At 39.6% G+C, this 27,694-nt stretch overlaps 1 protein-coding gene across 3 annotated transcripts; it reads left to right on the top strand.

Annotated features, from left to right (window-relative positions):
• The first annotated feature begins 506 nt into the window (after window positions 1–506).
• On the top strand, window positions 507–25,666 carry ALG8 (ALG8 alpha-1,3-glucosyltransferase). Of its 3 annotated transcripts, XM_032427139.1 has the most exons (13): window positions 507–673; window positions 4,088–4,166; window positions 8,944–9,137; window positions 11,395–11,504; window positions 12,557–12,624; window positions 15,758–15,884; window positions 16,353–16,456; window positions 17,271–17,391; window positions 18,984–19,123; window positions 20,562–20,701; window positions 21,983–22,080; window positions 22,433–22,505; window positions 24,117–25,666. In XM_032427139.1, the coding sequence occupies exons 1-13, from the start codon at window positions 579–581 to the stop codon at window positions 24,346–24,348; spliced, it is 1,581 nt and encodes a 526-aa protein (XP_032283030.1). In that variant the 5' UTR covers window positions 507–578; the 3' UTR covers window positions 24,349–25,666. The 3 variants fall into 3 exon arrangements, with proteins under 3 accessions (XP_032283030.1, XP_032283031.1, XP_032283032.1); XM_032427140.1 differs by lacking the exon at window positions 4,088–4,166; XM_032427141.1 differs by lacking the exon at window positions 22,433–22,505 and having other exon boundaries at window positions 24,117–24,319.
• Window positions 25,667–27,694: the final 2,028 nt, after the last annotated feature.

Here is a 27,694-nt window from a genome sequence, read left to right as displayed (position 1 = left end):
AGAATGGGTTCCACTCAGGCAGGTGCTGCACCAAGAGCCTAGTTCGGAGTTCTAGAAGCACAGAACGTTTTTCACCTATCTTTGCTTACATCATTCTCTACCTGGAGCTAACACTTCTGTTCAGATGCCCGGATTAGGCACCTCCAGAACTCTCAGGTGCTTTTGTCTCCTGTAACTCTCGAGTTACAATGCTGTCTTCTCCGCTACGTCTCTAGTACAAAACACAGTTCTTTCTCGCCTAGGCACCCCAACGCCAGGTTCTGCCAAGCAAAATGCAGGAAGCGCCAGAGCAGACGCCCAGCAACTATTTAAAAGGAAGTATGAAGTAGCTAACGAAACTTAACTTGTCGCCCTAAGAGACCCGCGCAGACGCAGTCATACCCCGCCGAGCCCGAGAAAGGCCGGACGGTGAAGGGACAGTGAGCGCGAGGTTTAAACGTCAGAACTCCGGAGCCCCGCGGGCCGACTGACTGAACGCATGCGCGCAGTGGCCTGGGAGCCCTCTCACACGGCCTTCCCCGCATGCGCGGGAGCTCGGATGCGGATCCAGTTGGTTGAAAGCGCTCGGCACTGCAGTAATGGCTGCTCTCGGACTTGCGACGGGTGGTGGAAATTGGTTTTCGGCTTTGGCGCTCGGGGTGACTCTCCTCAAATGCCTTCTCATCCCCACCTAGTAAGGGACCCGCTCCGCGGTTGGTCAAAGCGGGAATGAGAAGCGTGGATGCCCGTGGGTGGGAGGAGGAAAGGGAACTTGGAAGTCATATGGGCGCCGTTCTGCTTCCCCCTCCGCCGATTGATTGTTACTTGACCTGAGAACTAGATCATAGCCCTGGATGGCTGGCTTCAGGATTGGCGCTGTCTGACTTTAGTGTTTCTAAGCCTTGGGTCCTCAACCTTAGTGCGCAGATTAAGAACACCCACCTCCACCATTCATTCAGTGGTATTTATCAGTTGCCTGCTAGCTAGGCACTAAGTCCTGGAGGTGCGGTGGTGAGAAAGACATTTCCTCTTCTTGCCCTCGATAGAATTCGTGGGGGCAGATAGACAAAAAAGATAGTTTCAGATTGTGATAGGATGGATCTATGAAGGAAATAGAGTGACTACGGGTCAAGGCTTTACTCTTTTAGGAGGTGATGTTTAAGTTAAAATTTGGAGGATGAAAGAGAATAAGCAATGTAAAAAGTTCAGGCATAGGAAAGAATTAAGTATGAAGGCCCTGTGGTAGGAAAGAACTCAGAGCATTCTGGGAATAGAAAGTGGCCATTGTGAGTGAAGAGCATTATGGAAGGAGGAGAGTGGCACAGAATGAGGTGGGTAGTGGCCAGATCACACCAGGTTAGACTATTTAAAAAATGGAGGGGCAAGTCTGAAAGCATGGAAACCAGTTAGGTAGGAAGCAACCACCAAGTAATGTGTATACTGTGGGTACTCAATATGTATTAATATTAGCATCCACCATCTGTTCATCCTTCCTAACTCTTATGCAGTGATTTCTCCCTTCATTCCTTTTCTCCCTTCCCTGTAGGTCTCCCTACCCTTTCCCAACTTAGGTTTTGGTTTACTGGTATACTTTGGTTCAAGTTCTTGGTGATATCCTGTTGGATATGGAAGGAAGAGCTGTATGTATAGAGTGTACATTTATGCTGATGTGTATATGTAATTATAGAAGCAATGAAGTGTGTGTGGGTTTAGCAAAATGACTTACAGAGACTTAGAAAAAGGAGTTGGCCAGTCAAACTTTCTGCATAAGTGAAAGTAAATAAGAAACATCTTCCTGCTTTAAAAGCAAATTGGAAAAATCGTTCTACAATGTAAGAAATTCCTTTCAAATCAGAGTGAAAGGGATTTTTTTTTTTTTTTAGCTGTAAGTCTGTGCATTTAAAGTGATATGCTTTAGTGACTTGCTTTAGTTACTTAAGCCTAGAGACATGTCTTCAGGGTTGTTACTTTGAATACCACTCTTAGTCCAGGATTAAGAATGTACGTAGTTGTAGTTAATGCTCTGCTTCTCAAATTGTAAAACCTGAGGATGTGAGAGGGAAGCTACAGGATAAATGTAAAAGTAGTCAACAAAGTGTTAACTGCTTTTTACATACCAGGTACTGTGGCTAGGCACTACAGGAGAGGACAAACTGGATATGATCACTAACCCCCTAAAGGGTGTAGTTTTGTAGGATAACAGTTCCAGAAACAAATCAACGCAAATATGTAATTACATTACTACACTTGTGTTAAAAGCATTACAAAGGAAAAGAATGGGATTCTATAAGAGGACTAACTAGGGGGACTTACTTTAGATTGGGTGTCAGGGAAAGTCTCTGAGGAATTGACATGTAGTTGAAGGCCTGAAGACACGCCCAGTACATATCTTTTGGTAAACATAGGTAAATGCATTTCTGTTGAGTACTGTGTACGCTTAGAAATGGAATTCCGAAGTCATGAGATCAGTTTTGAATTGTGATTTTGAGGATTCCGTAGGAAATTAAGGTGACATTGTCAGCAGGAATTTGGGGATGTCTATCTCTAGAACTCAGGAAAGAGATCAAGCTTGTATTGTGGTATGGGAGTCATCATTATACAGTTGATAATGGACGCAATAAGTATGAATAAGATTGTCCAGAACAGAGTAAATTGCATAAAAAGAGGACCAAGAACTGAACCTTGGGGAACATCAGCATTTACTTGATGAATATTGGAATGGAAAGCCATGAAAGAGACAGAGAAGGTTTTGGCTAGGAAACTCAGGAGAGTTGCCACAGCAAAGGTTGTATACAATGTTGGGAAGTGTTAATCGGGTTTTACTGCAGAACTCATAGTTGACTTTGATGAGTAGTTAACTCAGCAAGAATGTGTTGAGCCCATCCATGTATCAGGTGCTATTCAAGACATGGAGGGGAAGTACAGCAGTGGACAAATGGAAAAAAAAAATTATTCTAAAGAGGGGAGAAGAGTACAGAATATGCCACCCCAAAATAAGTCTCTGGCATCAGGATTATTTGGGGCTGATTATTTGGAGAAACTGCAGACACAGGAGAAGCTCTAAAAGCAGAGAAGTTACCCTTTTGTAAGGAAAACTTACATTAGAAAGGGGGCCTGTACTGGAGAGAGCTGTGATGGGAGATCACTTTTTCACCTCAGAGACTCAGCTGCTGGCAGAGCAACCTTGGTGCACACCAAACATCCTCTTCTGGCTTCCAGTGAATTGCCGTCGCCCCATTGGAAGGCCCAGGCCCCTATCCCTTTCCTCAGCTCAGGGTGGTATATAAGCCTCAATCGTTTGGCTGCCTTCTGAGTCTCCTATCTTTCTTACATCTTTTGGGGCTTTCATACATGCATGTGTTATTAAAATCGGCTTTTTTTCTCCTGTTAATCTGTGTTATGTCAGTTTAATTCTTAGGCCAGCTACAGAATTTAGAAGGGTAGAAGAGAACATGTTTCTTCCCCTGCAGAGGAGATGCTTGACTATATTTGCATATAGTGAGGAATTTGGAGACATGGGAAAGGCAGGGAAGGGGCCTTTTCCCACCTTCTCTGTCGGATGAACTCCTACTTATCCTTGAAGATCTAGTTGGTGTGTGAAACATTTCCCAGATAATGAATTTTGTTAGAATTCTTTGTGAACAAGAGTAAGTCACCTCTGAGCAATAGCCAGAGGACCTCCCTTATGAAAATGTATGGGCTTTTGGTCAGCCCTTTAGACAACTCCAGGAGCCTTTTCACTTACGTATAGATCCCCAACTTTTCCAGAAAGCAGTCTGGCCTTCAGATAAGTGAGGTGTTTCAGGATTATGTAATGCCAGTTTGTGTTTTTATAGGCTCATGAGCTATGACTATATAGGAGTGTTAGTCCATTTAAAAGCATAATTTTAGAAATGTGAAATCGAGGGGTGCCTGGGTGGCTCAGTCGGTTGAGCATCCAACTCTTGATCTCAGCTGGGGTCTTGATCTCAGGGTCGAGAGTTTAAGCCCCGAGTTGGGCTCTATGGTGAGTGTGGAGCCTACTGTTAAAAAAAAGAAAGAAAGAAAGAAATGTGAAATTAACAAATGTGACAAAATCTCATTTCACTCATCTGATTGTTTTGAGTAGCCATTCTACAGATTTTGAAGTACACCGAAACTGGCTTGCTATCACTCACAGTTTGCCAGTATCACAGTGGTATTATGAGGTAAGTTTTAATTTTCACTTTTTTGGTGGCTTATCTTTTACAATGATGTGTGATATCATATAAGTATTACTGACATTAAAACACTTTTGCAAAAAAAAAGTTTTCTGTGTGATTATAGGTATAATTAATCTTCAGAAAAATTGTGCTTTTTCCTCTTCTCTGTCCTCTGGCACTATTAGGGAATCCCTTTACTTCAAAATGAGTTTCCCAAACTATACATTGGGAATTATAATATTTGCCACACCCTTTTTGAAAGAATTGGGATTGAGAAAGAGGAAAAATTGGATTCTAGACCTGGCTTTGCCACAGCATAGAAAATATATTTCATTTCTCTGAGCCTTAGTTTCTCATCTAGCACATAAGGATTTGGAATGAATTATTTCTAAGATCCTGTCTGTCCCCAGTATTTAGTGATTTATGAGAATGTGATTTGTAGACTTCTGGTAATATACAAAGCATTCTCTTCTATTATTTATAAAAACTATGTATTTTTATTTCTGGTATGAATTACTAAGTTGCATATGATATTTCATGAAAAACAGACCTCACTTCAGAAGTGCCTTGATCAGAAACAGCACTCTGCTGCAGGGAGATTTTTTTTAAGACAATCTAAAGTTTTCTGTGAATTCGTTCTTGCTTTTTGGGTTTTTTTTGGCCAGATCAGAATAGTCCTTAATAGTTGAAAAACAATTGACCTAAGGGACCAAGTTCCTTCTCACATAATAACACTATAAGTATTTGATAGGAATATTAAGGATCTGTAAGTAATTTCTTTAAAGTATCTACTTTAAAGTATTTCAGTTTGCATGTATGCAGACTAATTAGAAGACATCATATATGGCATAGTGGTCAAAAGCTTGCAGACTGCCTCTGTGTGACTTTCAGCTCTGCCACCTAATGCCCATGCTGGGTGACCATGGGCACACTGCTTGACCTCTCAAAGCCTCAACATCCCTGACCATTAATGATAATAAGTATTAGAGTAAAGTGAATATAATGCTTATAATACTTAGCACAGTCTTGGAAAAGAAGTGCTCAGCAAACATTATTAAGGGTTATTAATAATTAGTAATTAATTATTCATATAATGACCCTTGGACTATAAATGAAAAGGCAGCCCCTATCTCCCCTTTCTCTCTGACCAGTCCCTCTTTGTTTCTTTTGCTAACTCTTCCTCACCTGCACACCCTTTCAACAGCTGGTACTCTCTAGGGTTCTCTTTGTGGTCCTTGTTCTTTTAATTCTGTATTTCTTTCTGGATGTTCTCCCTCCTTTACTCCTATAACTTTCACCACTGTCTCTTAGGACTCCTAAAACTCTATTTAGGCCAGCGCTATCTTCTTTATCAGTTTATTTTAGATAAAAGAGACTTATGTAAAAGATATTCTTGGGGCACCTGGCTGGCTCAGTCAGTAGCGTGTGCGACTCTTAATCTCAGGGTTGTGAGTTCAAGCCCCACGTTGAGCATGTAGAGCTTACTCTAAAAAAAGATATTCTAGTAATCGTATATTTCTTTATTCTTCCTGCTCTCCTCAAAAATAACAACAAAAGCCAACAAGGAGCAAAACTCAGTTGTGGGCAAGGCTTGACTATATGTGAGAAGAGGCTCATAGTAGGAGATAAGGCTGGAGAGGTACATGTGGTCAGGTCTGGAAGGGTCTTTCTGCCATACTAAGGAGAGTGAACATGTGAGCAGTGGACTGCTTAACTGTGACTTCTAACCTGCCTTTCTGCTCTGACTTCAGCTTAAATTGATTGGTCTTCTGATTGGGAAAGACACAAAAAGACCCATAATAAATATTTATGGAATGAACACAGTTGTTTTGAGTCTTCATATGAAGAGGTTGGATGTTTCTATATTTGAAGATACAGCTCTTGGAGAGAGCAAGATAGAGTCCCTCGTGTACAGCAGTGTGGTAAGCAGCCAAGGGCGTTGCAGCTAAGACCAGATACCATGAAGCCAGCACAGGCTGACGACAGCCAGAACTGATAACCAGCAGAACCAGAAGAAGCCTGCAAAGACCCAAGACTGATTAGACTCGTTTAAAAAGGGAGGACTTTTGCAGCAAACCATCAGACTCATCAGACGCTGACCTTTTTTTCACCGCATTCAATGTCTGGAGAGTCTGACAATTTGCTGCAAAAGTCCTCCCTTTTTAAACGAGTCTAATCAGTCTTGGGTCTTTGCAGGCTTCTTCTGGTTCTGCTGGTTATCAGTTCTGGCTGTCGTCAGCCTGTGCTGGCTTCACGGTATCTGGTCTTAGCTGCAACGCTCTTGGCTGCTTACCACACTGCTGTACATGAGTCAGTGCTTGACATGAGTCAGTGCTTGACATGAGTGACTTCATCTTGCTCTCTACAGTTCTGTTGTAGTAGCTTACTGAACTAATGGATTTTGAGTCAGGAGACCCAGATTTGAGTTCCGGCTCTACCAGGTATTAGTTAAGTGGTGGAACTGTTCACTTGGGAGAAGATGATAGCTAATAGCTTCACTGGCTTCCCAAAAGCAGTTTAAGTAAGAAAATGGCCCCAGATAGAAATCCTTGAGGTCAAGAGAACCTTCAGGCCTAGATTTGGAAAGTCTTTGTGTGGGGAATAGGGATAGCATATAGAGACCCTCTGAGTGGTTTGGGATTGAGAATAGCAAAGAAAGGACAGGGACACTTTGTTTTGGAAAAATGACCATCTCCCAGGCAGTACCTGTCCCTCCCAATTTTTTTCAACGCTTCCTGGTCCCCATTTTATTTAAAGTAATAAATGTGTCAATAAGATAAAGTAGGCATGAACCTTTTACACTTCCTATAGAGTAAGTGGCTCTTTAAGTGTAGAGTGAACTCTGACATAGAAACTGTAGCTGGGAACTGCTGATGTTAATAAAGTCCAAGTTGATGTTGACTTTCTTGGAATTACATGGAGCAGTAATTTCTCAACTTGTTTCTTTCTTTTTTTTTTTTTTAAGATTTTATTTGTCAGAGAGAGAGAGCGCACAAGTAGGGGGAGTGGCAGGCAGAGGGAGAGGCAGGCTCCCTGCTGAGCAAGGAGCCCCATGCTGGACTCCATCCCAGAACCCTGGGATCATGACCTGAGCTGAAGACAGACGCTTAACCAACCGACTGAGCCACCCAGGCATCCCCTAAACTTGTTTCTTAAGTATCTATACCCTAGCAAGAAAACATTTTTGAGCATTTACTACTCAGTGTGAGTTTATTTATAAGTTATAAAAGTACTGCTTTATTAATGTTAAAAATAGGCATTAAAAAGGATGAGATTAAACGATAAAATTTTCTAATTTTTCTATCTACAGTTTAATAGCTCATCTCGTTTACAGTCCACATTGGAAACCTGGGATTAGGGAAGGAACTTTTCATGAGTGAGAGCTTAATGGGTAGGTTCATAGCTTGAGTGCCCTAGACCCAGAGCCTCTGGGTTTGCCTCTTCTGAGGCTTCTACATTTTTATACCTGCAGGGGGAGCAGTTAGGCTACTTCTTATCTGGACCTAAAGTTGTCATTTATCCTTACCACAAAGAGCTGAGAAGTAGTTTATTTCCTTAAATAATGTGAGTCTCTCTTAAATAAGAGTGAGTCTCTCTCACCTCATTTTATAACACAGAACAACCCTAAATAGTAGTCCCTGTGGACACCCAATTAGTACCCAGTGAGCCCTCAGTGCAATTCCAGAAGGAGAGGAGTTTGCCACTGAAAAGAGCAACAAGTGCAGAGTAGAGAGATTATTACGGTCTGAGCTCTTAGAGGTGCCAGGTACAGGTTTAGTTTTAGGGACATCCTATGGTGATAGTAATAATTTTTAAAATGATAGTAGATAATATTTATTGATATTGAGCTTGTATCTGGTTCAATGCTATATAAACAGTATTTTATATGTGTATGTAAAATTTAATGCAATAACCCATGAGGTACGTACTATCATCCCTGTTGTTTGGATGAGGAAACTGAGACTTAAAAAAATCTAGAAAACGTAATATCCTGAAGTTATATATTTCATTTTCATATACTCTGTATTTCACATGATCTGCATTTTCATTTACTCATTAGTGACTGCTCATTCACTTAACTAATGATTATTTAATAATTAATATATCAGGCACTTACTAAATGTTCAGAATACAGAAATGGTAAAGAATGGCATTTGCTCTCTTAACGTCAGTATCTCATAACCTATTGGAACAAAAGATAAATAACATTTGTGTTGCATTTTGCCATTTATAACTGTATTTCATATGTATTATGTCAGTTAGTCCTTATAATGCCTATTTTACAAATAGGGAAATGAGTCCAAGACAGAACTTGAACCCAAGCTAGTGAATCATTTATTATGCCATAGCTCCCTTTTTATATTTAGATGAGTAGCGTCATATCATTACCAAGCTTATTCTTGCAAATTTCATTAACTTCCTTTGAAATATACTTGATTCTAGTTAAGGAAATTGAAGACCATATTAAATAACTTAGGAACCAGGTTTTGGTGTTCTGCTCAGTCTTACATAGGAATTACTATATTAATTTCGGTCATTTTTTTAAGTTTATTTTTTTTTATTAATCTCTACACCACATGTGGAGCTCAAACTCACAACCCCCAAATCAAGAGTCGCACGCTTTTCTGACTGAGCCAGCCAGGCACCCCCTAGGTCATATTTTAAATGCAGTTTCATTTCATATGCTTTCTTAAAGACTAGAGAACGAGGATTTTCAATCTTTACACCCACTTTGTTTATTCAGTTATTTTAGGATATGTTCTCTCTTTGATTTTTACCACAGGCAACTTCAGAATGGACCTTGGATTACCCCCCTTTTTTTGCATGGTTTGAGTATGCCCTGTCACATATTGCCAAATATTTTGATCAAGAGATGCTGAATGTCCATAACCTGAATTACTCCAGCTCAAGGACCTTGCTTTTCCAGAGATTTTCTGTCATCTTTACAGATGTACTCTTTGTGTATGCTGTCCATGAGTAAGTCTGAGAATGTCATTTTGTGTGGAAGGTGTTGAGGACATAATACAGTGTTAAGTAGTATTAACTGGTTCCTCATTTGGGGGAAACAAAATTCATATAATAACAAATGTTAGAACAGTCCCAAACTCTGTATTTGTGTTTTAAACTGTACAGGGAGTAATTACAGTAAACAGTCTAGCTGAATCGTCTGGAAGAGAATGTGGGATAAGGTGGGGTTACAAGGCAGAGGTAGAACAAGAGATTGTCAGCATTGTGAAAAGTAGTCCCAAGTAGAGTTCCATCACCATTTCTCCTGCCAAAAATGGTTCCGTATGCTTTTCTTTCCTTTCCGTATGCCCCCAGAGGCCTCTGTGACCTACCCTATTCTTTCGGATACACACACATACTTAGAGCACACCACACTCGTGTACACACATGCATTGTGCTGACCACCAATGGAGTTTCCATTCTAGTAAACTCAGGAAACCTTACTGAGTGCTTTTGGGTTTTGTTTCTGGATTCTTTCCTTCATGAAGACTCTTCATTAATTTTAAGTTACATTTATATTTTATATTCTTATGCTTTGTATCTCTTATTATAAATTAATTTTTAGTTGAATACACATGTATACAATGTCTTGCACAGTGACTTCCAGGTAGTAAGTTCTCAGTTACTGTTTGTTTCTATTCTATCCTAATACTTAAGCCTGCAGGTATGATTGTGACAGAGCACTAACTGTGCCCTTCAGTGACCCTTGTCAAAAATGGATCTTTTCTCTTTGTGAGGCCCTGAACCCTTGCCCCATTCAGGAAAGAGTCCCTTGGGAATGTTTTAATCCCTGATCATTATCATGGAGTGTTTCCTATTTAACACCTTAACTTTCAGTCTGTTTATCACCTAGCAAGAGTTGGAAAGGAAGGTGATTTGTGATGTACTCCTTTAAACTCAAAACCTTTGAATTCAAGCTCCCAGGGCAAGTGTATATGTAGGCAGAAAGAGGAGGAGTAGAATTCATTTCCATCTGCAGTGTAGAGGGAGCAGTTAAGTAAGATAAATTGTTGAGACCTATGTGCCAGTTCCTAGAATCAGGCACCAAGTATAGATAGTAATTTACTTAATTTTCTCAATTACCCTATACGGTTACTGTCTCTGTTGATGAGGAAACAGTCTCCATGGAGGAAAAGCAGGTCACTTTTTGCTAACCCCTCTTTAATTGCATCATTATTGTCTATTTTTTTGGCTTAGATTTCTGTTTTTAGGATTTGCCAATTTTTTTTTTTTTAATTTTTTTTTTTAAGATTTTATTCACTTGCGAGAGAGACAATGAGAGACAGAGAGCATGAGAGGGAGGAGGGTCAGAGGGGGAAGCAGACTCCCCGCTGAGCAGGGAGCCCGATGTGGGACTCGATCCCGGGACTCCAGGATCATGACCTGAGCCGAAAGCAGTCGCTTAACCAACTGAGCCACCCAGGCGCCCAGGATTTGCCAATATTCAAATGAAAACACGTTTTTAAAAATCTTTTTATAGGATTATACATCTGTGTCAAAATTTTGGAAGACAGAAATGTACACATATATACAATGCATATAAAGTAAAAATGATCCATACTTCTCTACTTACAGCTATCACTGTTAACATTTTGGTGCATATTATTTCAGCCTCTCTTCTGTATCTGAATACAATTTTTATAAAATAAAAATAGGATCATAATTTTTTGTCATCTGCTATTGTCACTTAATAATAGATCTTGACCTTTAAATGATACACATTTTTAATAAATGTTTTTAAAATTATTTGGACAATCAGGAGCTATAAGTTCATGGCTCTATTTTTAATTTGAGTGATATATATATATATTTAGAGTGCTATATCATCTTGGTCTGCATTTTTTTTTTAGTACAGTTGACACACAATGGTACATTGTTATACTAGTCTCAGGTATGGTCTGCATTTTTTACTCAAGGACTGAAATAGTGTGTGCCCTCTCAGTTTTCAAAATCCTTTTGGGTTTATGGTGGTTGTTTTTTAATTTTTCGTTTTATTAAATGAAGACTTTGTTTCAAATCAGCATAGCTGAGAAAGAGACATGGAACTGGCCCTGAGGTCTTTGTTTCTGCTGTCACCTTCTTAAGCAGTCAAGAACAGCGTGGACAGTTTATCAGGAACAGCTAGTAAAATGTATCTGAGTGTATCAGAGTATACTCTGTAATAGTATTGTGATGTTCTAATGAAGATCAAAGTTGTTTCTGCTTCCTTCCTACTGTTTCAATGTAGGTGCTGTAAATGCATTGATGGGAAAAAAGCAGGTAAAGAACTTACAGAGAAACCGAAGTTTATCCTATCAGTGTTACTGCTGTGGAACTTCGGGTTGCTAATTGTGGATCGTATCCTTCCCTTACTTATTCTGATATATACTAAGTATAAGATCAATTATTTCTACAATGATGATTCTGAAATGTGAGCTGCTTTTGAAAATGGATGTGGCATGGGTCATTGGGTTCCCCAAACTGGTTTCTATGGGTTCTCCAACTATACCAGATTCTGATTGTTAGAACACTTTGTCTCCGAAAAGTTAATGATGTTCAAGAACCAGTTAAACCACCAGTAAGTAAAGCAATATACTGGGGTTTGTGGTTGACTGTCTTTAGATTAATACGTATATCTTAAATAGTTTTATAACACATTATTCTAAATACCTTTTCTAAGAAAGGGTCTACCTCAGTGTTGCATATGGGAACAGACAGGCCTTCATCCTTTTCTGCCATCTTGGCTTACCACATATTAACAAGCAAAGTTCTTAAATCTAGAAGGTTTGAATGAAACTAAAATCTTAATGATAGACGCCTAATATTTTATAATTTTCATACAGGTAGCCACGTGTGAGGAAAACACCCAGACTTTGGTTCAAGGCTGACCTGGACTCAGCTCTTAGCTATGGCATCACAGTAGCTTTAGGCTATATATGGATTAATGGCTCGAGCTCTAACTTCCTCACAGGTTCATTGTGAGGCTTACTAAGTAAGATTGTGTATAGATACTCTAAAAAAGGGGTGCTGCATGCTAGCGGCCTTGAGTGGCTTTTAGGCCCTTACTTTCTCATCCCTAATTCTAAAAAACAGAACCAAAAAACTTGCCCTGTAGCTGCTAGGTCTTTAAGGTAGAAAAAACATTGGAAAGTTTCCTGGTTTTCTTCTTAAATGTAAATTTTTTTTATCCCCTATATAATCCTTGGCACTATATACATTTTAATTAGTCTGTCTAAGATTTGACTCTGTTTATGAGAAACATATTTATGAGAAATCCAAATTGGGAGGAATATTTTTGTTTTTAGTTTGCCCATTAGGAAAGCATTTGCATTTTTATACTCAAAAAATCTGCTGACACAGTTGAATTTGAATTTGGTATCCTTGCTTGTCTTTCCTTAACCTAAGCCCAGATATTCATTTCCAGTACAATGGTTTTTTATTTGGATTAATGCTACTCTCCATTGCACGATTATTTCAGGTAAATGCAAAATAGGCTGGTGAGATTTTTTTCCCCCTTAGGTCTGACTTTGAGCTTATAAAGGCAACAGTGTAATGGGTGAGGGGCAGACTTATTTGACCAACTGTTTTGAATTGCCAAGTGCAATAGACACTTTCATTGAGTGTTTCTCACAAATCCCGTCTCCTCTTTTGATAATAACTTTCTTCCTTTTACGTGTAGACTCTAAAAACTTGTTAGAGGGTGGCAGGCCTGAAAAAAACTTGAGGTGCTATATTTGGTTGGAATCTTTTTTTTTTTTTTTTTAAGATTTTATTTATTTGACAGAGAGAGACACAGGGAGAGAGGGAACACAAGCAGGGGGAGTGGGAGAGGGAGAAGCAGGCTTCCCGCCAAGCAGGGAGCCCGATGCAGGGCTCGATCCCAGGACCCTAGGATCATGACCTGAGCCGAAGGCAGACGCTTAACAACTGAGCCACCCAGGCGCCCCGGTTGGAATCATTTATCTAGGAATGAAATCTTCAGTTTTTACAATATAATAACTGATGGTAGGGTTTCACCATCAGAAGTAGGTAGCATAGTGTAACAGAAAGTATGGGATTTTGGAATCAGAAGACTTGAGTTGAAATCCTGACTGACCCTAATAAACTGTATGACTCAGACAGGGCGCACACAAATGCATTGACTGCTTTGGGTTAGGTACATTATATATAGTATCTTATTGAGTAAACCTCACAACTCTTCTGTGAAGTTACTATAATTATTACCCTCCTCTTTGTAGAGGAAGAAATCAGAAGTTTGGATTTCTGGACCACCCCTCTGTACTCGCTCAGAATCCTTGAATCGGGGTTTCAGATTCTACAGGGAATTTTGATTCACAGTCAGGTTTGGGAACCATTAACCCAAAGCAAGTCATTTAACCCCCTCAGCCTCAGTTTTTGCATCCATAAAATGAAATGTACCCCCTTGTCACATTGTTATTTGTAAAATGGGGCTCCCCACTGGGGCGCCTGGCTGGCTCAGTTGGTTGAGCATTCAACTCTTGATCTCAGCTCAGGTCTTGATCTCAGGGTTGTGAGTTCAAGCCCCATGTTGGGCTCCACACTGGGTGCAGAGCCTACTTAAAATGGGGCTTCCTACCTCACAGGGACTTTGGAAAGATCAAATTTGATAATCTGTTTTAAAGTTCTTTGTCAACTATAAATGTCTGGGTAAATTTTTTCTTTTAACCATAAAAAGCTACATAGTACTTAGAACATAATTGGCATTCAATGATTGTTGAACAAATAAAGTTTAGCTATAGAACCAGCTAGACCTTCTCTGAATTTAAATAAATTATAAAATGGGTGACAAGAGATCTGAAAGCCCCCCATTCTCTTTCCTTATCATTCCTCACTCATCTATTCTAGACCACACCCAATGAGACAGTGAGAGAAGGAACCTGGCCTTTCAAGGTCCCTTTGGCTGTCTCCTTGATGAACCACAGGAACATTATCTTATTTGATCCCCAGATTCCTGTGAGGTAGGTAGAATTCAGATTTATTTAGTTATAGCCAACTTGGGATTTTTTTGTTTGTTTATTTGTTTTAAATCAGACTACCTTTAGTTTGTTAGGGTCAAGTACTGTACTTGATGCCTTCAGCCTGGTAGTGTTATATGTTACCTGATCTGTAACAGCAGATTTAAATGGTTCTGTGGTAGCATAACATCATATGTATTCTTCCGTACTCTCATTCCCAGCTTCTCCCTGGAAATCAATTCCAGCTGTTGTAAAACTGTAAGGGGGAGAGGGAGAGGGATTGGATTCTCTGGGCTTTAGATCTTTAAGGGGAATTTGTAATGTGTTGTTATGATGTGTCCTGTACCTCAGCGTCAAGTTTAGTATTGAATAAATACTTGTTGCGGTAATGAACTAGGCTCAGTATAAAAACTAACTGGAATCACTTGCCTGTTTCACCTTATATTGCATGTAGAATATTTGCCCGAACTTCAAAAACTTTTTATTATAGCAAATTTAAATCATATACAAAAGTAGAGAAAATAGTACAGTGATCTGCACACACACAGGATTATTTTTAAACACATCGCAGATGTAGTATTTCATTCATTAAGTAGTTCAGAATATATAATTTAAAATATGTATTTTTGTTGGTATATCTTACACCTGTAATGGATTGTTTAAATTATTATTTTTTTTATTGAGACACACTTGACAGTATTACATTAGTTCTAGGTGTACAGCATAGTGATTCGGCAACTCTGTACCTTACGCTATTCTGACCAGAAGTGCGGCTCCCATCTGTCACCATACAACATTATTATAACACCACTGAGTATATTCTCTATGCTGTACCTTTTACTACCATGACTTACTCATTCTTTTTTTTAATTTTAAACATTTTTTTATTTAAATTCAATCAATTAACATGTAATGTAGTGTTGGTTTCAGAGGTAGAGGTCAGTGATTCATCAGTCTTCTATAACACCCAGTGCTTATTACATCACGTGCCCTCCTTAATGTCCATCACCCAGTTACCCTATCCCCCCACCCACCTCCCCTCCAGCAACCCTCAGTTTGTTTCCTATGATTAAGAGTCTCCTATGGTTTGTCTCCCTCTCTGGTTTCGTCTTGTTTCATTTTTTCCTCTCTTCCCCTGTGATCCTCTGTTAAAATATGTATTTTTTAAATTGTGGTCAAATACACATAAAATTAACTATCTTAACCATTTGTGAGTGTATAGTCCAGTATTGTTAAATATATTCACAATCTCCAGTGTCTTTTTTTATTTTTTAATAATCTTAATTTTTAAAAATAGTTTTAGACTTATGGAAAAGTTGCAAAGATAGTGCAGAGAGTACCTGTGCCCCTCACCCACTTTCCCCTAATGTTACCATTTTATATAAAACTATGATACTTTCATCAAGACTAAAAAACCATATTGTACACCTGAAACTAATATAACACTGTATGTTAACTGGAATTAAAATTAAAACTTAAAAAAAAAAAGACTAAAAAACCAACATTGGTACATTCACATGTCACCAGTTTTTCCACTAATGTTCTTTTTCTTTCCAGGATCCAACCAGGATACTACATTACTACATTTAGTTTACCCTGAATTTTAAAGTGATATTTCCCTTTTAAATCTCCTAGAAAAGGTATATGGAAGGAGCATTTCTCTTTGCTGTTCTTCTACACTTCAAGCACATCTACCTCTACGTAGCACCAGCTTATGGTATATACCTGCTACGGTCTTACTGTTTCACTGCAAATAAACCAGGCAAGTTTCAGTGATAAAAGCAAAACCTTTATTTTATTTTTCCTTGGCTTGGCAGTTTGCCTCATGAGAGGATTTTATGAGGCACAACAGATACCGCTCGACTATTTTTTTTTTAAGATTATTTATTTATTTGACAGAGCGGGAGAGCACAAGTAGGGAGAGTGGCAGAGGGAGAGGGAGAGGCAGATTCCCCTCTGAGCAGGGAGCCCAATGCAGGGCTGGATCCCAGGACCCCAGGATCACCACCTGAGCCGAAGGCAGACGTTTAACCAACTGAGCCACCTAGGCATCCCTGAGATACCTCTCAACTATTGATCCTGCAAACCCTTTACCCATTCTGACTTTTCTTTGTGCTCTTGCCACATCGTAAAGATGGTGTACTGTCGGGATACTTCTAGATTTAGCACATTGTATAAGTTATCCATGGTCGTCCATGCTCCTAGTAATGGTAATGTTGCTTTTCTGTAGATGGGTCCATCCGATGGAACAGTTTCAGCTTTGTCCGTCTTATTTCCCTGGGACTGATTGTTTTCCTAGTTTCCGCTCTTTCATTGGGTCCTTTCCTAGCCTTGGTAAGTCTTATTTTTTTTTAATAAAGTAGTATGTGTTTTTTGTTGTTGCTGCTGCTGTTGTTTAGAAAAAAAATAATAAAACCAAAAATGTATAAAATAAGCAAAACTACTTTTTTTCTTACTCTTCCCCCGTGTGACTCCCCAAAGATAGAATGGTATTCTTTCCAACATTTTTGTTCATAATCAGATATGTATGTGTATATTTATATGTTTATATGTCTCTCACACACATAGACACACACACTTAGAATCGATAATCATTGTTCACAGATTTCCATATTTGCTAATTTGCCTAGTTGCTATAATTTATTTGTAACCCCCAAATCGGTACTCGTGGTGTTTTCACAGTCATTCACTGACAGCAAACATTCAAAGTGCCTAGAATATTACGCATGTTCAACAGATATTTTTAAAAATTGTTCCCTTCTTCCCATACCCTGAATTCCACTAATTAATTTTAATTCCTGCTAAAACTGAAAAGCATCGCATCTTTTGTAAAGTCTTCCTTGGGGTCACCTTCTCGTCAGTAGACTTGGATAAGCTGCACTGTGTCCTCCTTTGCACCATAAATTCTTCCCTTGTTATGCTTCTCTCATAACAGCACGGGACTGGTATTCAGAGTATCTTGTCCCCCCTCAACAGATGAGGTTAGACAAGAGGAGGTTCTGACAACTGCTCAGGATTACACAACTACTTGAAGGAACAAAGACTGGAACTCAGACCTCATAACTTTCCACACACCATGTCACATAGTTCCCTGGTTCTCTTTTTGAGTCTGGAAAAGATTGGTCACTGTTGAATCTCTTTTCTACAGAACCAGCTGCCTCAAGTCTTGTCCCGACTCTTCCCTTTCAAGAGGGGCCTCTGCCATGCATATTGGGCTCCAAACTTCTGGGCTTTGTACAATGCTTTGGACAAAGTGCTCTCCGTCATTGGTATAGTAGCAAGCCTTCTTACTTAGACAATGAATTTGGAAAGGACGAGTCACATTGGAAAATGGAAAACACTGCTTTGTGTTTGGAATGTGTTTGGAATGTGGCTGAAGTGTTTGTTCTGCAGCTGTGCATTCCAGCTTTCAGAATGAACGGGGGAGCAGCTCTAAGAACTAAGATCTTCAGGGCAGTAGACAGACTGTGCTCCTTACGAAAGCTGTTTGTGGCCATGACCTTGTTGATCCTTTCCTTGGGAAAAAAATGAGAGTAAGATGTTATTCGGCAGTTAATCCTGCTTTTAAACTTAGTATGTGCAGAAGGAAAGAAGAATGTATCAGTTGTGACTCTCGGTGTTAAACCAGTAAGGAAAACGATAGCCATATATGAGATGAGAAGAAATGGGAAACCTAGGCTAGGCTTTTAAGTTTGGGTTGTGATTTAAAAAAAAAAAAAAAAATTAAGATGGTCCTACTGAAAATAATTCATTCTAGAATAACTCGCAGTAGTTTGTGAATATAGCCTAGCTTGATGGGAAATGGTAGGATCAAGAGAAAGGTCGGCAAACTTTGTCTCGAATGGGCCAGATAGTAAGTAGTTTAGGTTTTGCGGACCACATAAAATCTTTTTGTTTGTTTGTTTTACAACCTTGAAAAATATAAAAACTCTTCATAGCTTTGGGTCTGTACAAAAGTAAGTCACAGGCTGGAGATTTGGCCCTCAGGCTAGACTTTGCCAACCCCTGATCTAGAGTCTGATGGGTTTGTTGGAGGCCCACCTACATAAATTACTGGCCATGGCATTGATCAAGTCACTTGACTCTTCTAGTGATTATAATTAGGCGATAATATAAGTGACTGTACCCATGCGCCATGTCATAAGAAACACACAATGATAAAGAAATGCTAGGTTGTTAGTAGCAGGGGCCTTTGGAGCCAAACAGACCTGGGTTTAATTCTACCACTTATCACTTGTATGACTTTGGACAAGTTACACATCTCTCTGTGCCTCAGGTGAAAGTAATGGCTACAAAACTCTTGGCACATGATAGCCGCCATTACTGTTTTTGGTACACACTTGTAGGAAATCATAATGTGATATTATCCCTCACCCACTGTGAATCCAGCCTTGATGTACATGGATCCTTACAAGGAATTTCTTAGCATTTATATTTCAAAAACCTTAAACAACCAGCATGGTATGAGATTCAAGGGCCAATTTCCTTGTCTGAGTCAGGAAACTATGCTGTACCTTGTCTTTTATATCTGTCTCCTCAAAGATGTCTTACCTGGAAAGTCAGTGGCAGGAAGGTAGTTACTAGCTTTAAGAGAGAATCATCAGACTGAAGGGAAAAGGAAAGAGGTTAATGAATACAAAATATTTTGGTATTCCCTATTCCAATGCAAACAGCTGCTTTGCATTGTGTAATCTCAAGACCAGAGGCATTTTAGGTAGAATAGTACAGAATTTAGTCATATATCTTGACCTTGAAGCAGCAATAAGATTTAGTAGCTTTTTTCTTTTTTCTCAAGGAGTTGGTTGGTAAAATATGGTGTGCTATCGATAAAAACAAAACAAAATATCTACTTATTCTGTAGGTTTGGAATTGAAACTTCTTGATCCCAACAAAATTCCCAAGGCCTCAATGACAAGTGGTTTGGTTCAGCAGTTCCAACACACAGTCCTTCCTTCGGTGACTCCCATGGCCACCCTCATCTGCACTCTGATGGCCATATTGGTAAGAATTCACCCACGGTACCCATTTCTTGAGTTTTCTCTGCTTTTCTTATGTATGGCTGGTTAATTTCAGCTTTCAGGTTTTTCCAACCATAGGATAGATACCATGGCTGTGATCCTGTTGCAGATTGAGGTATTTCATAGGAATTCTTAGAGTAACTTTGAACATCTTAAGGAAAGATTTACCAGTAAAACCTCTGTGAGAAAGATCCCTCACTGCAGCTGTCAGATCATCTGTTCACCCTCAGATGAGGAAAAAAGAAAAGCCCAGGGAGGAGGGGCAAGGACTGCACTGGGGAGAAAAAGGGAAATGTGTGTAGTGGGGACATCCGGGTTTCTGCTGTTGTTTTCATCCATGGCTAACTAGTCAAAAATCCAAAGTTGTCTGGACTGCATGGATATTTTTGTCTTGATGATGACCGTGAGTTAAGAGAGTAAACAATAGCTGTTTGAGCATCAAACATTGAATCTAACATGAGTCAGATGCTGTTAGAGGCTTCATTCATAGCTGTTTTTATGTTAGCGAACACAATGCTCTCAACTTCATGATATAATTTTAGTGGCATTCAGTATAAATAACTCAGTCCTACCTATAATTACACTCAGCTTTAATTTTGGTTTCTAAATGATCAAGCCCAGCAAGACACCTGACCCCGCTTAATTAAATGGCAGTACTGGTAGGTAATTAAGCTCTGCTGGCCTGCTTGTTCCCATGTTCTAACTAAGGTAAAAACTTTTTTTAAAACCTCAGCCTCGTAAGCTGCATGTAGAAGGCCATAGTTTTATTATTTTTTTTAAGTTTTTTTTTTTTTTAGGATTTTATCTACCCATTTGACAGAGAGAGAGAGAGAGCACAAGCAGGGGGAGCGGCAGGCAGAGGGAGAGAGAGAAGCAGGCTTCCTGCCAAGCAAGGAGCTTGATTGGGATCATGACCTGAGCTGAAGGCAGACACTTAACGGACTGAGCCACCCAGGCACCCCCATAGTTTTATTATAAATTACACTCCAGCCCACGAAGCTAGGTATGTCTTTATTAATATGGCAAAATCTAATTTATTATTAGCCCCAAAATGTTTATGGACTTTTGTAGTTAGACCTAATGGGTTCAGTGACTACTAATTAACTAATTCTGAAGATGTAATAAGGGGTTTTACTGGATATCCTAGAACTTAATTTTATCATTTATTATTAATTCTGATGAACAGAATTACTTTAATGACTTAAATATGTATTTCCAAAAACCTTTTTTTCTGAGTAGTTTTTTTTTTTTATAACTTCTGTTGGAATGTTCACAAAGTGATGAATTATCCCAGTTTAATGGAGAATAGCCTAAGATCTACGGTTTTTCAGAGATGATATAAATTGTATTTGTCTGAACAATGTTTCTGTAAAGCCTATTTTGAATGATATTGAGGTTTTATCTTTGCCTGTTGTTTCTAGCCCTCTGTTTTCTGTCTTTGGTTTAAACCTCAAGGGCCTAGAGGCTTTCTCCGATGTCTAATTCTGTGTGCCTTGAGCTCCTTCCTGTTTGGGTGGCACGTCCATGAAAAAGCCATACTCCTCACAGTTCTCCCAATGAGGTAAGCAGATAACTCAGTCAGCTGGCATTTATGGCAGATTTCCCAATGACCCTATTGTTTTCTGTTTGATCTGTCCCTTCTTGACATGTCCCGTGGGATAGGCAAAGGCAAAGATATACAGGAACAGATTTATTCTAGGACAGGACAGGAATTTTTAACTTGGGATCCCTGGACCTGTGAAATTGCACGTATTGTTTCTGCATTTTTTTGTTAAGGTGTACTGTAGTGATGAAGAACCATGATACCAGGCTGTTAGATCTGGATATTGAATGGCAGCATAGTATAGAAAAGTGTGGGCTTTGGTGTAATCACATCTGTGAAAATAAGGTTCCACAGTTTCCTGTTAAGTGTTATTAGTCAAAGTCAGCATGCAGTCCATAATGGAATAAAATCTAATGTTTGTATAGCACGTCACATTTTGCAGAACTATTCTGGGGGTTTTGCGGGGAGGGGTATTTTGGGGTTTGTTTGCATTTTTTTGAGCCTCACAAAAACCTTTAAGGTAATTAGGATAAGTGGATATCATCCCCTGTCTTAACATCTACAGAAACTGGGGCTCAGAGAGTTTAAGTGACTTACCCAAAGCCACACAGCTAGCAAATAGCACAGTTAGGACTGAAACCTGATGTTATTGCTGATTCCCTCGATCTTTCACTGTACAATGCTTAAAAAAAAAAAAACTAAATGTAATAGTGTCCGTTCTGTATAAAATTAAAGCCTGATAGATGACAATAGAACTTGAGATGTTTCTTAAATCCTGAGAGAAATCATTTAAGCTCTGAAGGAACCTTAAGCAAATTTGTCACATCAGTATACGGCTTGACTGGATTCATTCAGCAACGTGGAGTTTCCAAATTAAGAAATACAGCAAAACTTCTAATGTCTTTGGTTAGAATTCATACTAAGCACCATCAGGCACAGGGCACCACCCAAGAGAAGAGCTATAGGATTGGAAACTCCTAAGTACTGTTTCCCTGGCTACCACCACTAGGCAGCTCCCAATCCGACAACATCCCTTTCTCTGGAGACGGCATTACTTAGGGAAGCAAGGCTCTTGTTGAATACTCCCCAGTTCAGTGTGGTACATTCTTCTATCAGTTGCTTAAATTTTCCCACTAAATTAATATTCTCAATTGAATTGGACTTGCAGCAAAGATCAGTATGTTATCTTATGCTTAAGCCAGTTCTAGAAATAATAATAGATGCAGTTTATTCAAGCTATCTGTAGTGCAAGTTTCAGTTGTTGTTTTAAGGAATTATTATAAGAATTTTTATTTTTAGCCTTCTGTCTGTGGGAAAAGCAGGAGATGCTTCAATTTTTCTGATTCTGACCACAACAGGACATTATTCCCTCTTCCCTCTGCTCTTCACTGCACCAGGTAAACAGCTTTTTTAATTAAGTAATTAATTAATTTATTTATTTAGAGAGAGAGAGAAAGATTTGATTGCCATGCCCTTTTCATCAGGGCCTAGAGATCAGTACTATCTGAGTTAAACAACCTTAAAATCTCTTGGAAGAAGAGAGCTCATCCATTATCTTAAATAAAACCCCTACTTTGTCACGTTATCCTCAGTATCTTTAGATGTCACAAAAATGCACTGTTAAGCTCAAAAAGCTTTGCTAGCACTATATAGCTGTGTCAATGTGCTTATTATATTGCCTTAAGTGTCACAGATCATTTTCTTACCAACTGAATTATCATCTGTATTTTTTCTTTATTCTTTTAACAGAACTTCCCATTAAAATCTTACTCATGTTACTATTTACCATCTATAGTATTTCCTCACTGAAGACTCTCTTCAGGTAATCCAAAAAAGTATATTTAAAATTATGTTTGCTCTTGTGAAATGTTTACTCCTAAATGGTCAGCTAAGCCTTTAAAAAAATATTTTTTAAGTTGTAACAGTAATAGAACAGCATTACAAAAAATTGGCAAATTTTTTTTAGGGAGAAATTACCCATAATCCTATTACTCTGACATGACAACATAGTTCATGTCTTTATTTTGAGGGAATATTTGAGGAGGGACTACCTAGCTTAAATTAAAACCTTATATGAAAACTAAAAATTGGAATGTAAAATATACAGTATGAGTAAAACCATGTAAATTTAGATGCATAAAGCTAAAATACATGTAAAAATTCTTGTTATAGAATTATGGGTGGAATTTTTTTCTCTTTTAAACTTAATATAACATTATCTGTATAATTTTTTTTTAAGATTTTATTTATTATTTGAGAGAGAGAGCATGCATGAGCAGGGAGAGGGGCAGAAGGGGAAGGAGAGAATCTCAAGCCAACTCTCTGCCCAGCGCAGAGCCTGACACAGGGCTCAGTCTCACCACCCTGAGATCATGACCTGAGCTGAAACCAAGAGTCGGAGGCTTAACCAACTGAGCCTCTCAGGTGCCCCTGTGTAATTTTTTAAAGCTTCCCTATGATTCATATCTGATTGTGTCCATGAGCCTCATATACTTAATTATATTAAAATTCAGTTATTACCATATGACCCAGCAATTGGACTCTTAAGTGTATACCCAAAAGAACTGAAAACAGCAGGGCGCCTGGGTGGTTCAGTCCGTTAAGTGTCTGCCTTCAGCTCAGGTCATGATCCCAGGGTCCTGGGTTCGAGCCCCGCATCAGGCTCCCTGCTCAGCAGGGGGCCTGCTTCTCCCTCTTCCTCTGCTCCCCTGCTCCTGCTCTCTTTCTCTCTCAAATAAATAAATAAAAAATCTTAAAACAAAAAACTGAAAACAGGGACTCAGATACTTGTACACCAGTGTTCATTGCAGCATTATCCTGCAGCATCATCCACAGTAGCGGAGATTGTATGAACTATCTAGAATAGGCAAATTCCCAAAGACAAAAAGTAAATTAGAGGTTACAGAGTAGGGGTGGGGGAGGAGGAATGGGCAGTGATTATTGCTTAATGTTTCCAGAGATTCTGTTGGGGTGATGATAATGTTTTGAAAGTGGATAGTGGTAATGGTAGCACCACTTTGTCAATCTACTTAATGGTCCTGAAGTGTATACTTAAAAATGGTTAAATCGCAAATTGTATGTGATTTTATCAAAACAAAAACATTTTACAAACCATCAATTGATATTGTTTACCATATTCTGTCTCCAGTATCACAACATCCAGCTGCCTTTCCTCTTCCAGACGCACAGCTGATTCTCTCGCCAGGTGACGGCGTAGGTGGATGATGATTGGCTGAATTTGGATCGTTGAGATAATGCAGTGCTATATCATTATCAATTTTTTCTAAATGTGAAATTTAATGCACTCTTTTGACTCTAGCTTTGACTGCTCTTCACATCAGGACAGTGCAAGTGGGAAGCTTTAACTGAGAAATGTTTGCTACACCAAAATGACGTGTTTAAAATCAGACTTTTCTCTCCTTTTTTTCTTCAGAAAAGAAAAGCCTCTTTTTAATTGGATGGAAACTTTCTACCTCCTTGGCCTGGGGCCTCTGGAAGTCTTCTGTGAGTTTGTATTCCCTTTCACCTCCTGGAAGCTGAAGTACCCCTTTATCCCTCTGTTACTGACCTCAGTGTATTGTGCAGTGGGCATCACACATGCTTGGTTCAGACTGTATGTTTCAGTATTGACTGACCCTCCTGTCCGCAAGACAAAGAAACAATGAATAAAGGAACTGCTTGGATGTATTCCAAACAATTATTTCATGGGAAATTAATCAGAACTTGAAGAAAGTTGCTGGTGGCATGAACCATTCATTTCAGTTGTTCTGTTTGGAGGACCATTCTTCTAAACTTGGCCTTGCCCAGCCTAGCAACCTGATTGTCACCATGGTGAGAAGCCATTTGTCCTCCAAAAGCAATGAAACACATTTGAAACAAATCTCGCCTTGCCCTGTTAAAATTGTCTGAGATCATTGGACTGCTGTGCTTGCTCAAGGCAAGCAGGAAGTCTACCAACGGCATGATTATTTGTAGCCTGTGATGACCATGGTCAGGCTGTAAAGCATAATTAGAATCATGTGCTAAGGGAAATGTAAATAAAATGCTGTTTTGTATTTCTGGACAAAAATGTTTTGGATCATTACCAGCTCCTACACTTTCCTGTTGGTGTGCACGCAAGCACATGGTGTGCTGTCCCTATTCTATAAACCTTGTTCCAGGAGATTTTTTTTTTCCCACTGGAATCATATAATGACAATACTCACAAAGCCAGGGGGGGAGTGTTTAATGAACTGGTTTGGCCTGACAGCGGAGGCTATAAACCACATCTACGCCTGCATTTAGTTAAGGACATCTTGTCCAGTTCATTTATTCTAACAGCAAGCAGTTAGTTTTTGATAAGGCTGCCACTTCTTAAACTTTCCTCATGTGAACAAACTTAAGTGGTTTTTTAGTGGTTTTTGCAACCTGGCCTTCTGTAAGAGTACTTCATACACACTTTTTATCCAGGACCCCAGTCTGCCTAATACCTACTGCACGCTCAAATTCAGCCAACGTTTATCTAGCCAACACCAGGAACTTTCACACATTTTCTTTACCCATTATCCCTTAGAAGAGCAGAGTCCAAAGCCAGTGGCAGCCTGGGATGCTAATCCAGCTATGTGCCATCAAATTCACTCAACTCTCTGAGACTTCCTTTGAGTCTCATTGAAGAGATAAAGATAGGAATTTTGCCAAAGGGGGAGAGAAGCATAGCCCCTATGGCCTGTTTTCCTCACCACAGTCCCCCTCGCACTTTGGGTTCCAGCTGTCCTAACTGAAAATTGCCAGAGTGCCGTGCTATAGTGTACCTCTGCTTTCTTTCATTCATTCTGCTTCCTCTTTCTGTCTCTCGGCTGACTTTTCTGCCCTGTCATCTGATTGTACATACTTCAAGAGCAAACATAACCGCTACCAGATCTATGAATACAGAGGTAGTACAGTGTGGTAATTAAGAGTAGGAACCCTGACTTAAAATCCTGCCTCCAGGGGCGCCTGGGTGGCTCAGTCGTTAAGCGTCTGCCTTCGGCTCAGGTCATGATCCCAGGGTCCTGGGATCGAGCCCCGCATCGGGCTCCCTGCTCCGCAGGAAGCCTGCTTCTCCCTCTCCCACTCCTCCTGCTTGTGTTCCCTCTCGCTGCCTGTCTCTGTCAAATAAATAAATAAAATCTTAAAAAAATCCTGCCTCCGTCATTTTCTATCTGTAGCCAAGTTATTTAGCCGTCCTTTGCCTCTATGTCCTTGTCTCTAAAATGATCACCAAAAAAATTAGAACCCTGCCTGACACATGAATGTTCAATAAATATCACTTGATATTTTTATGAATCCTTTCCTCTCCCTCTCCAGTCTCTCCCCCTCCCCCAGAATTGAGTACCCTCACCATGGGTGCTCCCATGCTGGGGAGTCTCCTTCTACCATTAACTTGTTTATGTATTCCCCAGGACACACTAGCAGTTTGAGAGCAGAAACCACACTTGCCCATAATAGCCCCAGTTTTTGACACAGTTGAATGAATCATGACCACACAGGCCATGATTAAAATCCAGGTGTTTACTAATACCAACATTAACACAAGAGACTCAGTGAAGTTCCCATCTTGGCCAATTGGTGTGTAAGCCAAAAAAAAAAAAACAGAAGTTAAATTTGGACGCATCTCTACAAGGCCAAATTTAATTGTACTTTGTAGGTGGTTCTGTGAAGTTGGAAGAGCTTATCTGGTGCAGAGATTTCCAGAATATTCTGCAGAGCCTGGGATGTTCTTGAGAGTTGCCTCAGAGGCTCTGAGCCCTGTCCCATCTTTTACCAAAGCAAATATGCTTTGATCTATTTCATATATTGGGCTTAACATAAATTTTTGTTCAACCAAAAAGTTCAAAGTCCAAATATATTCTCTTTAAAGCAACTTAACCTCTTATGTTATCAGGTCAGGAGGGAAATGGCTCCAGAGACAGGAATGGCTTGTTGGTGCCAACACAGACTAGAACCCAGACTTCCTGCCGACAACCCATGACTCCCAAGTACGACACATCGTATTCATGTATTTAGACTTCGTGAGCTGTGGCCCGTTTTCAAGAACAAAATTCCTAGGTTTCAGCAGTTGCTAAATAAACCAAAGTGCTGCTTCCAAATGTTCTGAAATCTAGAATTAAGCAATGTCAAGAACAAGCTAAGGTTACTATCAAAATTTAAATAAGATATAAAAATAACTCATTTTTTACCTGCTCTTTAATTTGTATGCAGTGTGCCAACGTTTAACAAGGTAAAAGAAAAGAAAGGTGGGAGGGACTTGGTATTTTTGGTCAGTGTCTTTCCCCAGGCAGAGGGGTAGAGCCAGAACCGGAAGGGAGCTGCGGGGAAGAGGCGCTGCCTTTCCAGCCTAAAACTGGCACGGGTTTCCTTGTTAATGACTTCCACCCGAAAGCTGCTCCTTGCGAAGGAAGCACTTCAGTGTCAGAGAGATGCCCCCTACGTATAGCCCAGGTGGCTGTTTGCAGTTAATGGGACAGAAAAGCATTCCAGCAACATACGGCCTTTGAAAAAGATGTTTTACTCTTGAGTAGTTTGATGAAATTACATTTCCAGCATGATTGTGGTAAAAAGCAAATCTTGTGACCCCTCTCTCCCCTTTCTTGTGCTCCAAAGAAGCAGGCTACTATGCTAATGGCAGCCGAGATTAGAACAGACTTATAAACCTCAAAAGCTTGAATCAATACAGCCATTAGTATCCCACGATGAAGTCCCATTTGCAGCATCCTCGTTTTATAGAAAGGTCGATAAATGTACCAGTTTTTTGTTTTGGTCTCAGGAGTCGGAAATAAAAACAATATGCTTGTATACATAAAACAACTATGAAAAGGACAGGACCCAAAATACACCTATGTACAGAATCACAGAACTTTAGAATCCTAGAAAGGTTCTCAGAAGATCACTCAGGCCACCGTCATTTTTTACAGTTTTGATGACAGAATAAATAGGCAGTGTGGAGGTGTTCACCACTTTGTAAAACAGCCCCTCCCATGTTTCGTAGGGCAG

Source organism: Phoca vitulina, unplaced genomic scaffold (assembly GCF_004348235.1).
Source record: "Phoca vitulina isolate PV1807 unplaced genomic scaffold, GSC_HSeal_1.0 scaffold36, whole genome shotgun sequence".
Taxonomy (NCBI): domain Eukaryota; kingdom Metazoa; phylum Chordata; class Mammalia; order Carnivora; family Phocidae; genus Phoca; species Phoca vitulina.
This window is presented reverse-complemented; position numbering and strand designations above follow the sequence as displayed.

What these genes read in the sequence shown, in the direction of transcription:
- ALG8 (XM_032427139.1), top strand. Translation starts at nt 579, where the DNA reads ATGGCTGCTCTCGGACTTGCGACGGGTGGTGGAAATTGGTTTTCGGCT. An exon ending in TATCACAGTGGTATTATGAG is followed by an intron (nt 4,167 to 8,943) that starts GTAAGTTTTAAT and finishes TTTTTACCACAG; the next exon opens with GCAACTTCAGAATGGACCTT. An exon ending in TTTCACTGCAAATAAACCAG is followed by an intron (nt 15,885 to 16,352) that starts GCAAGTTTCAGT and finishes GCTTTTCTGTAG; the next exon opens with ATGGGTCCATCCGATGGAAC.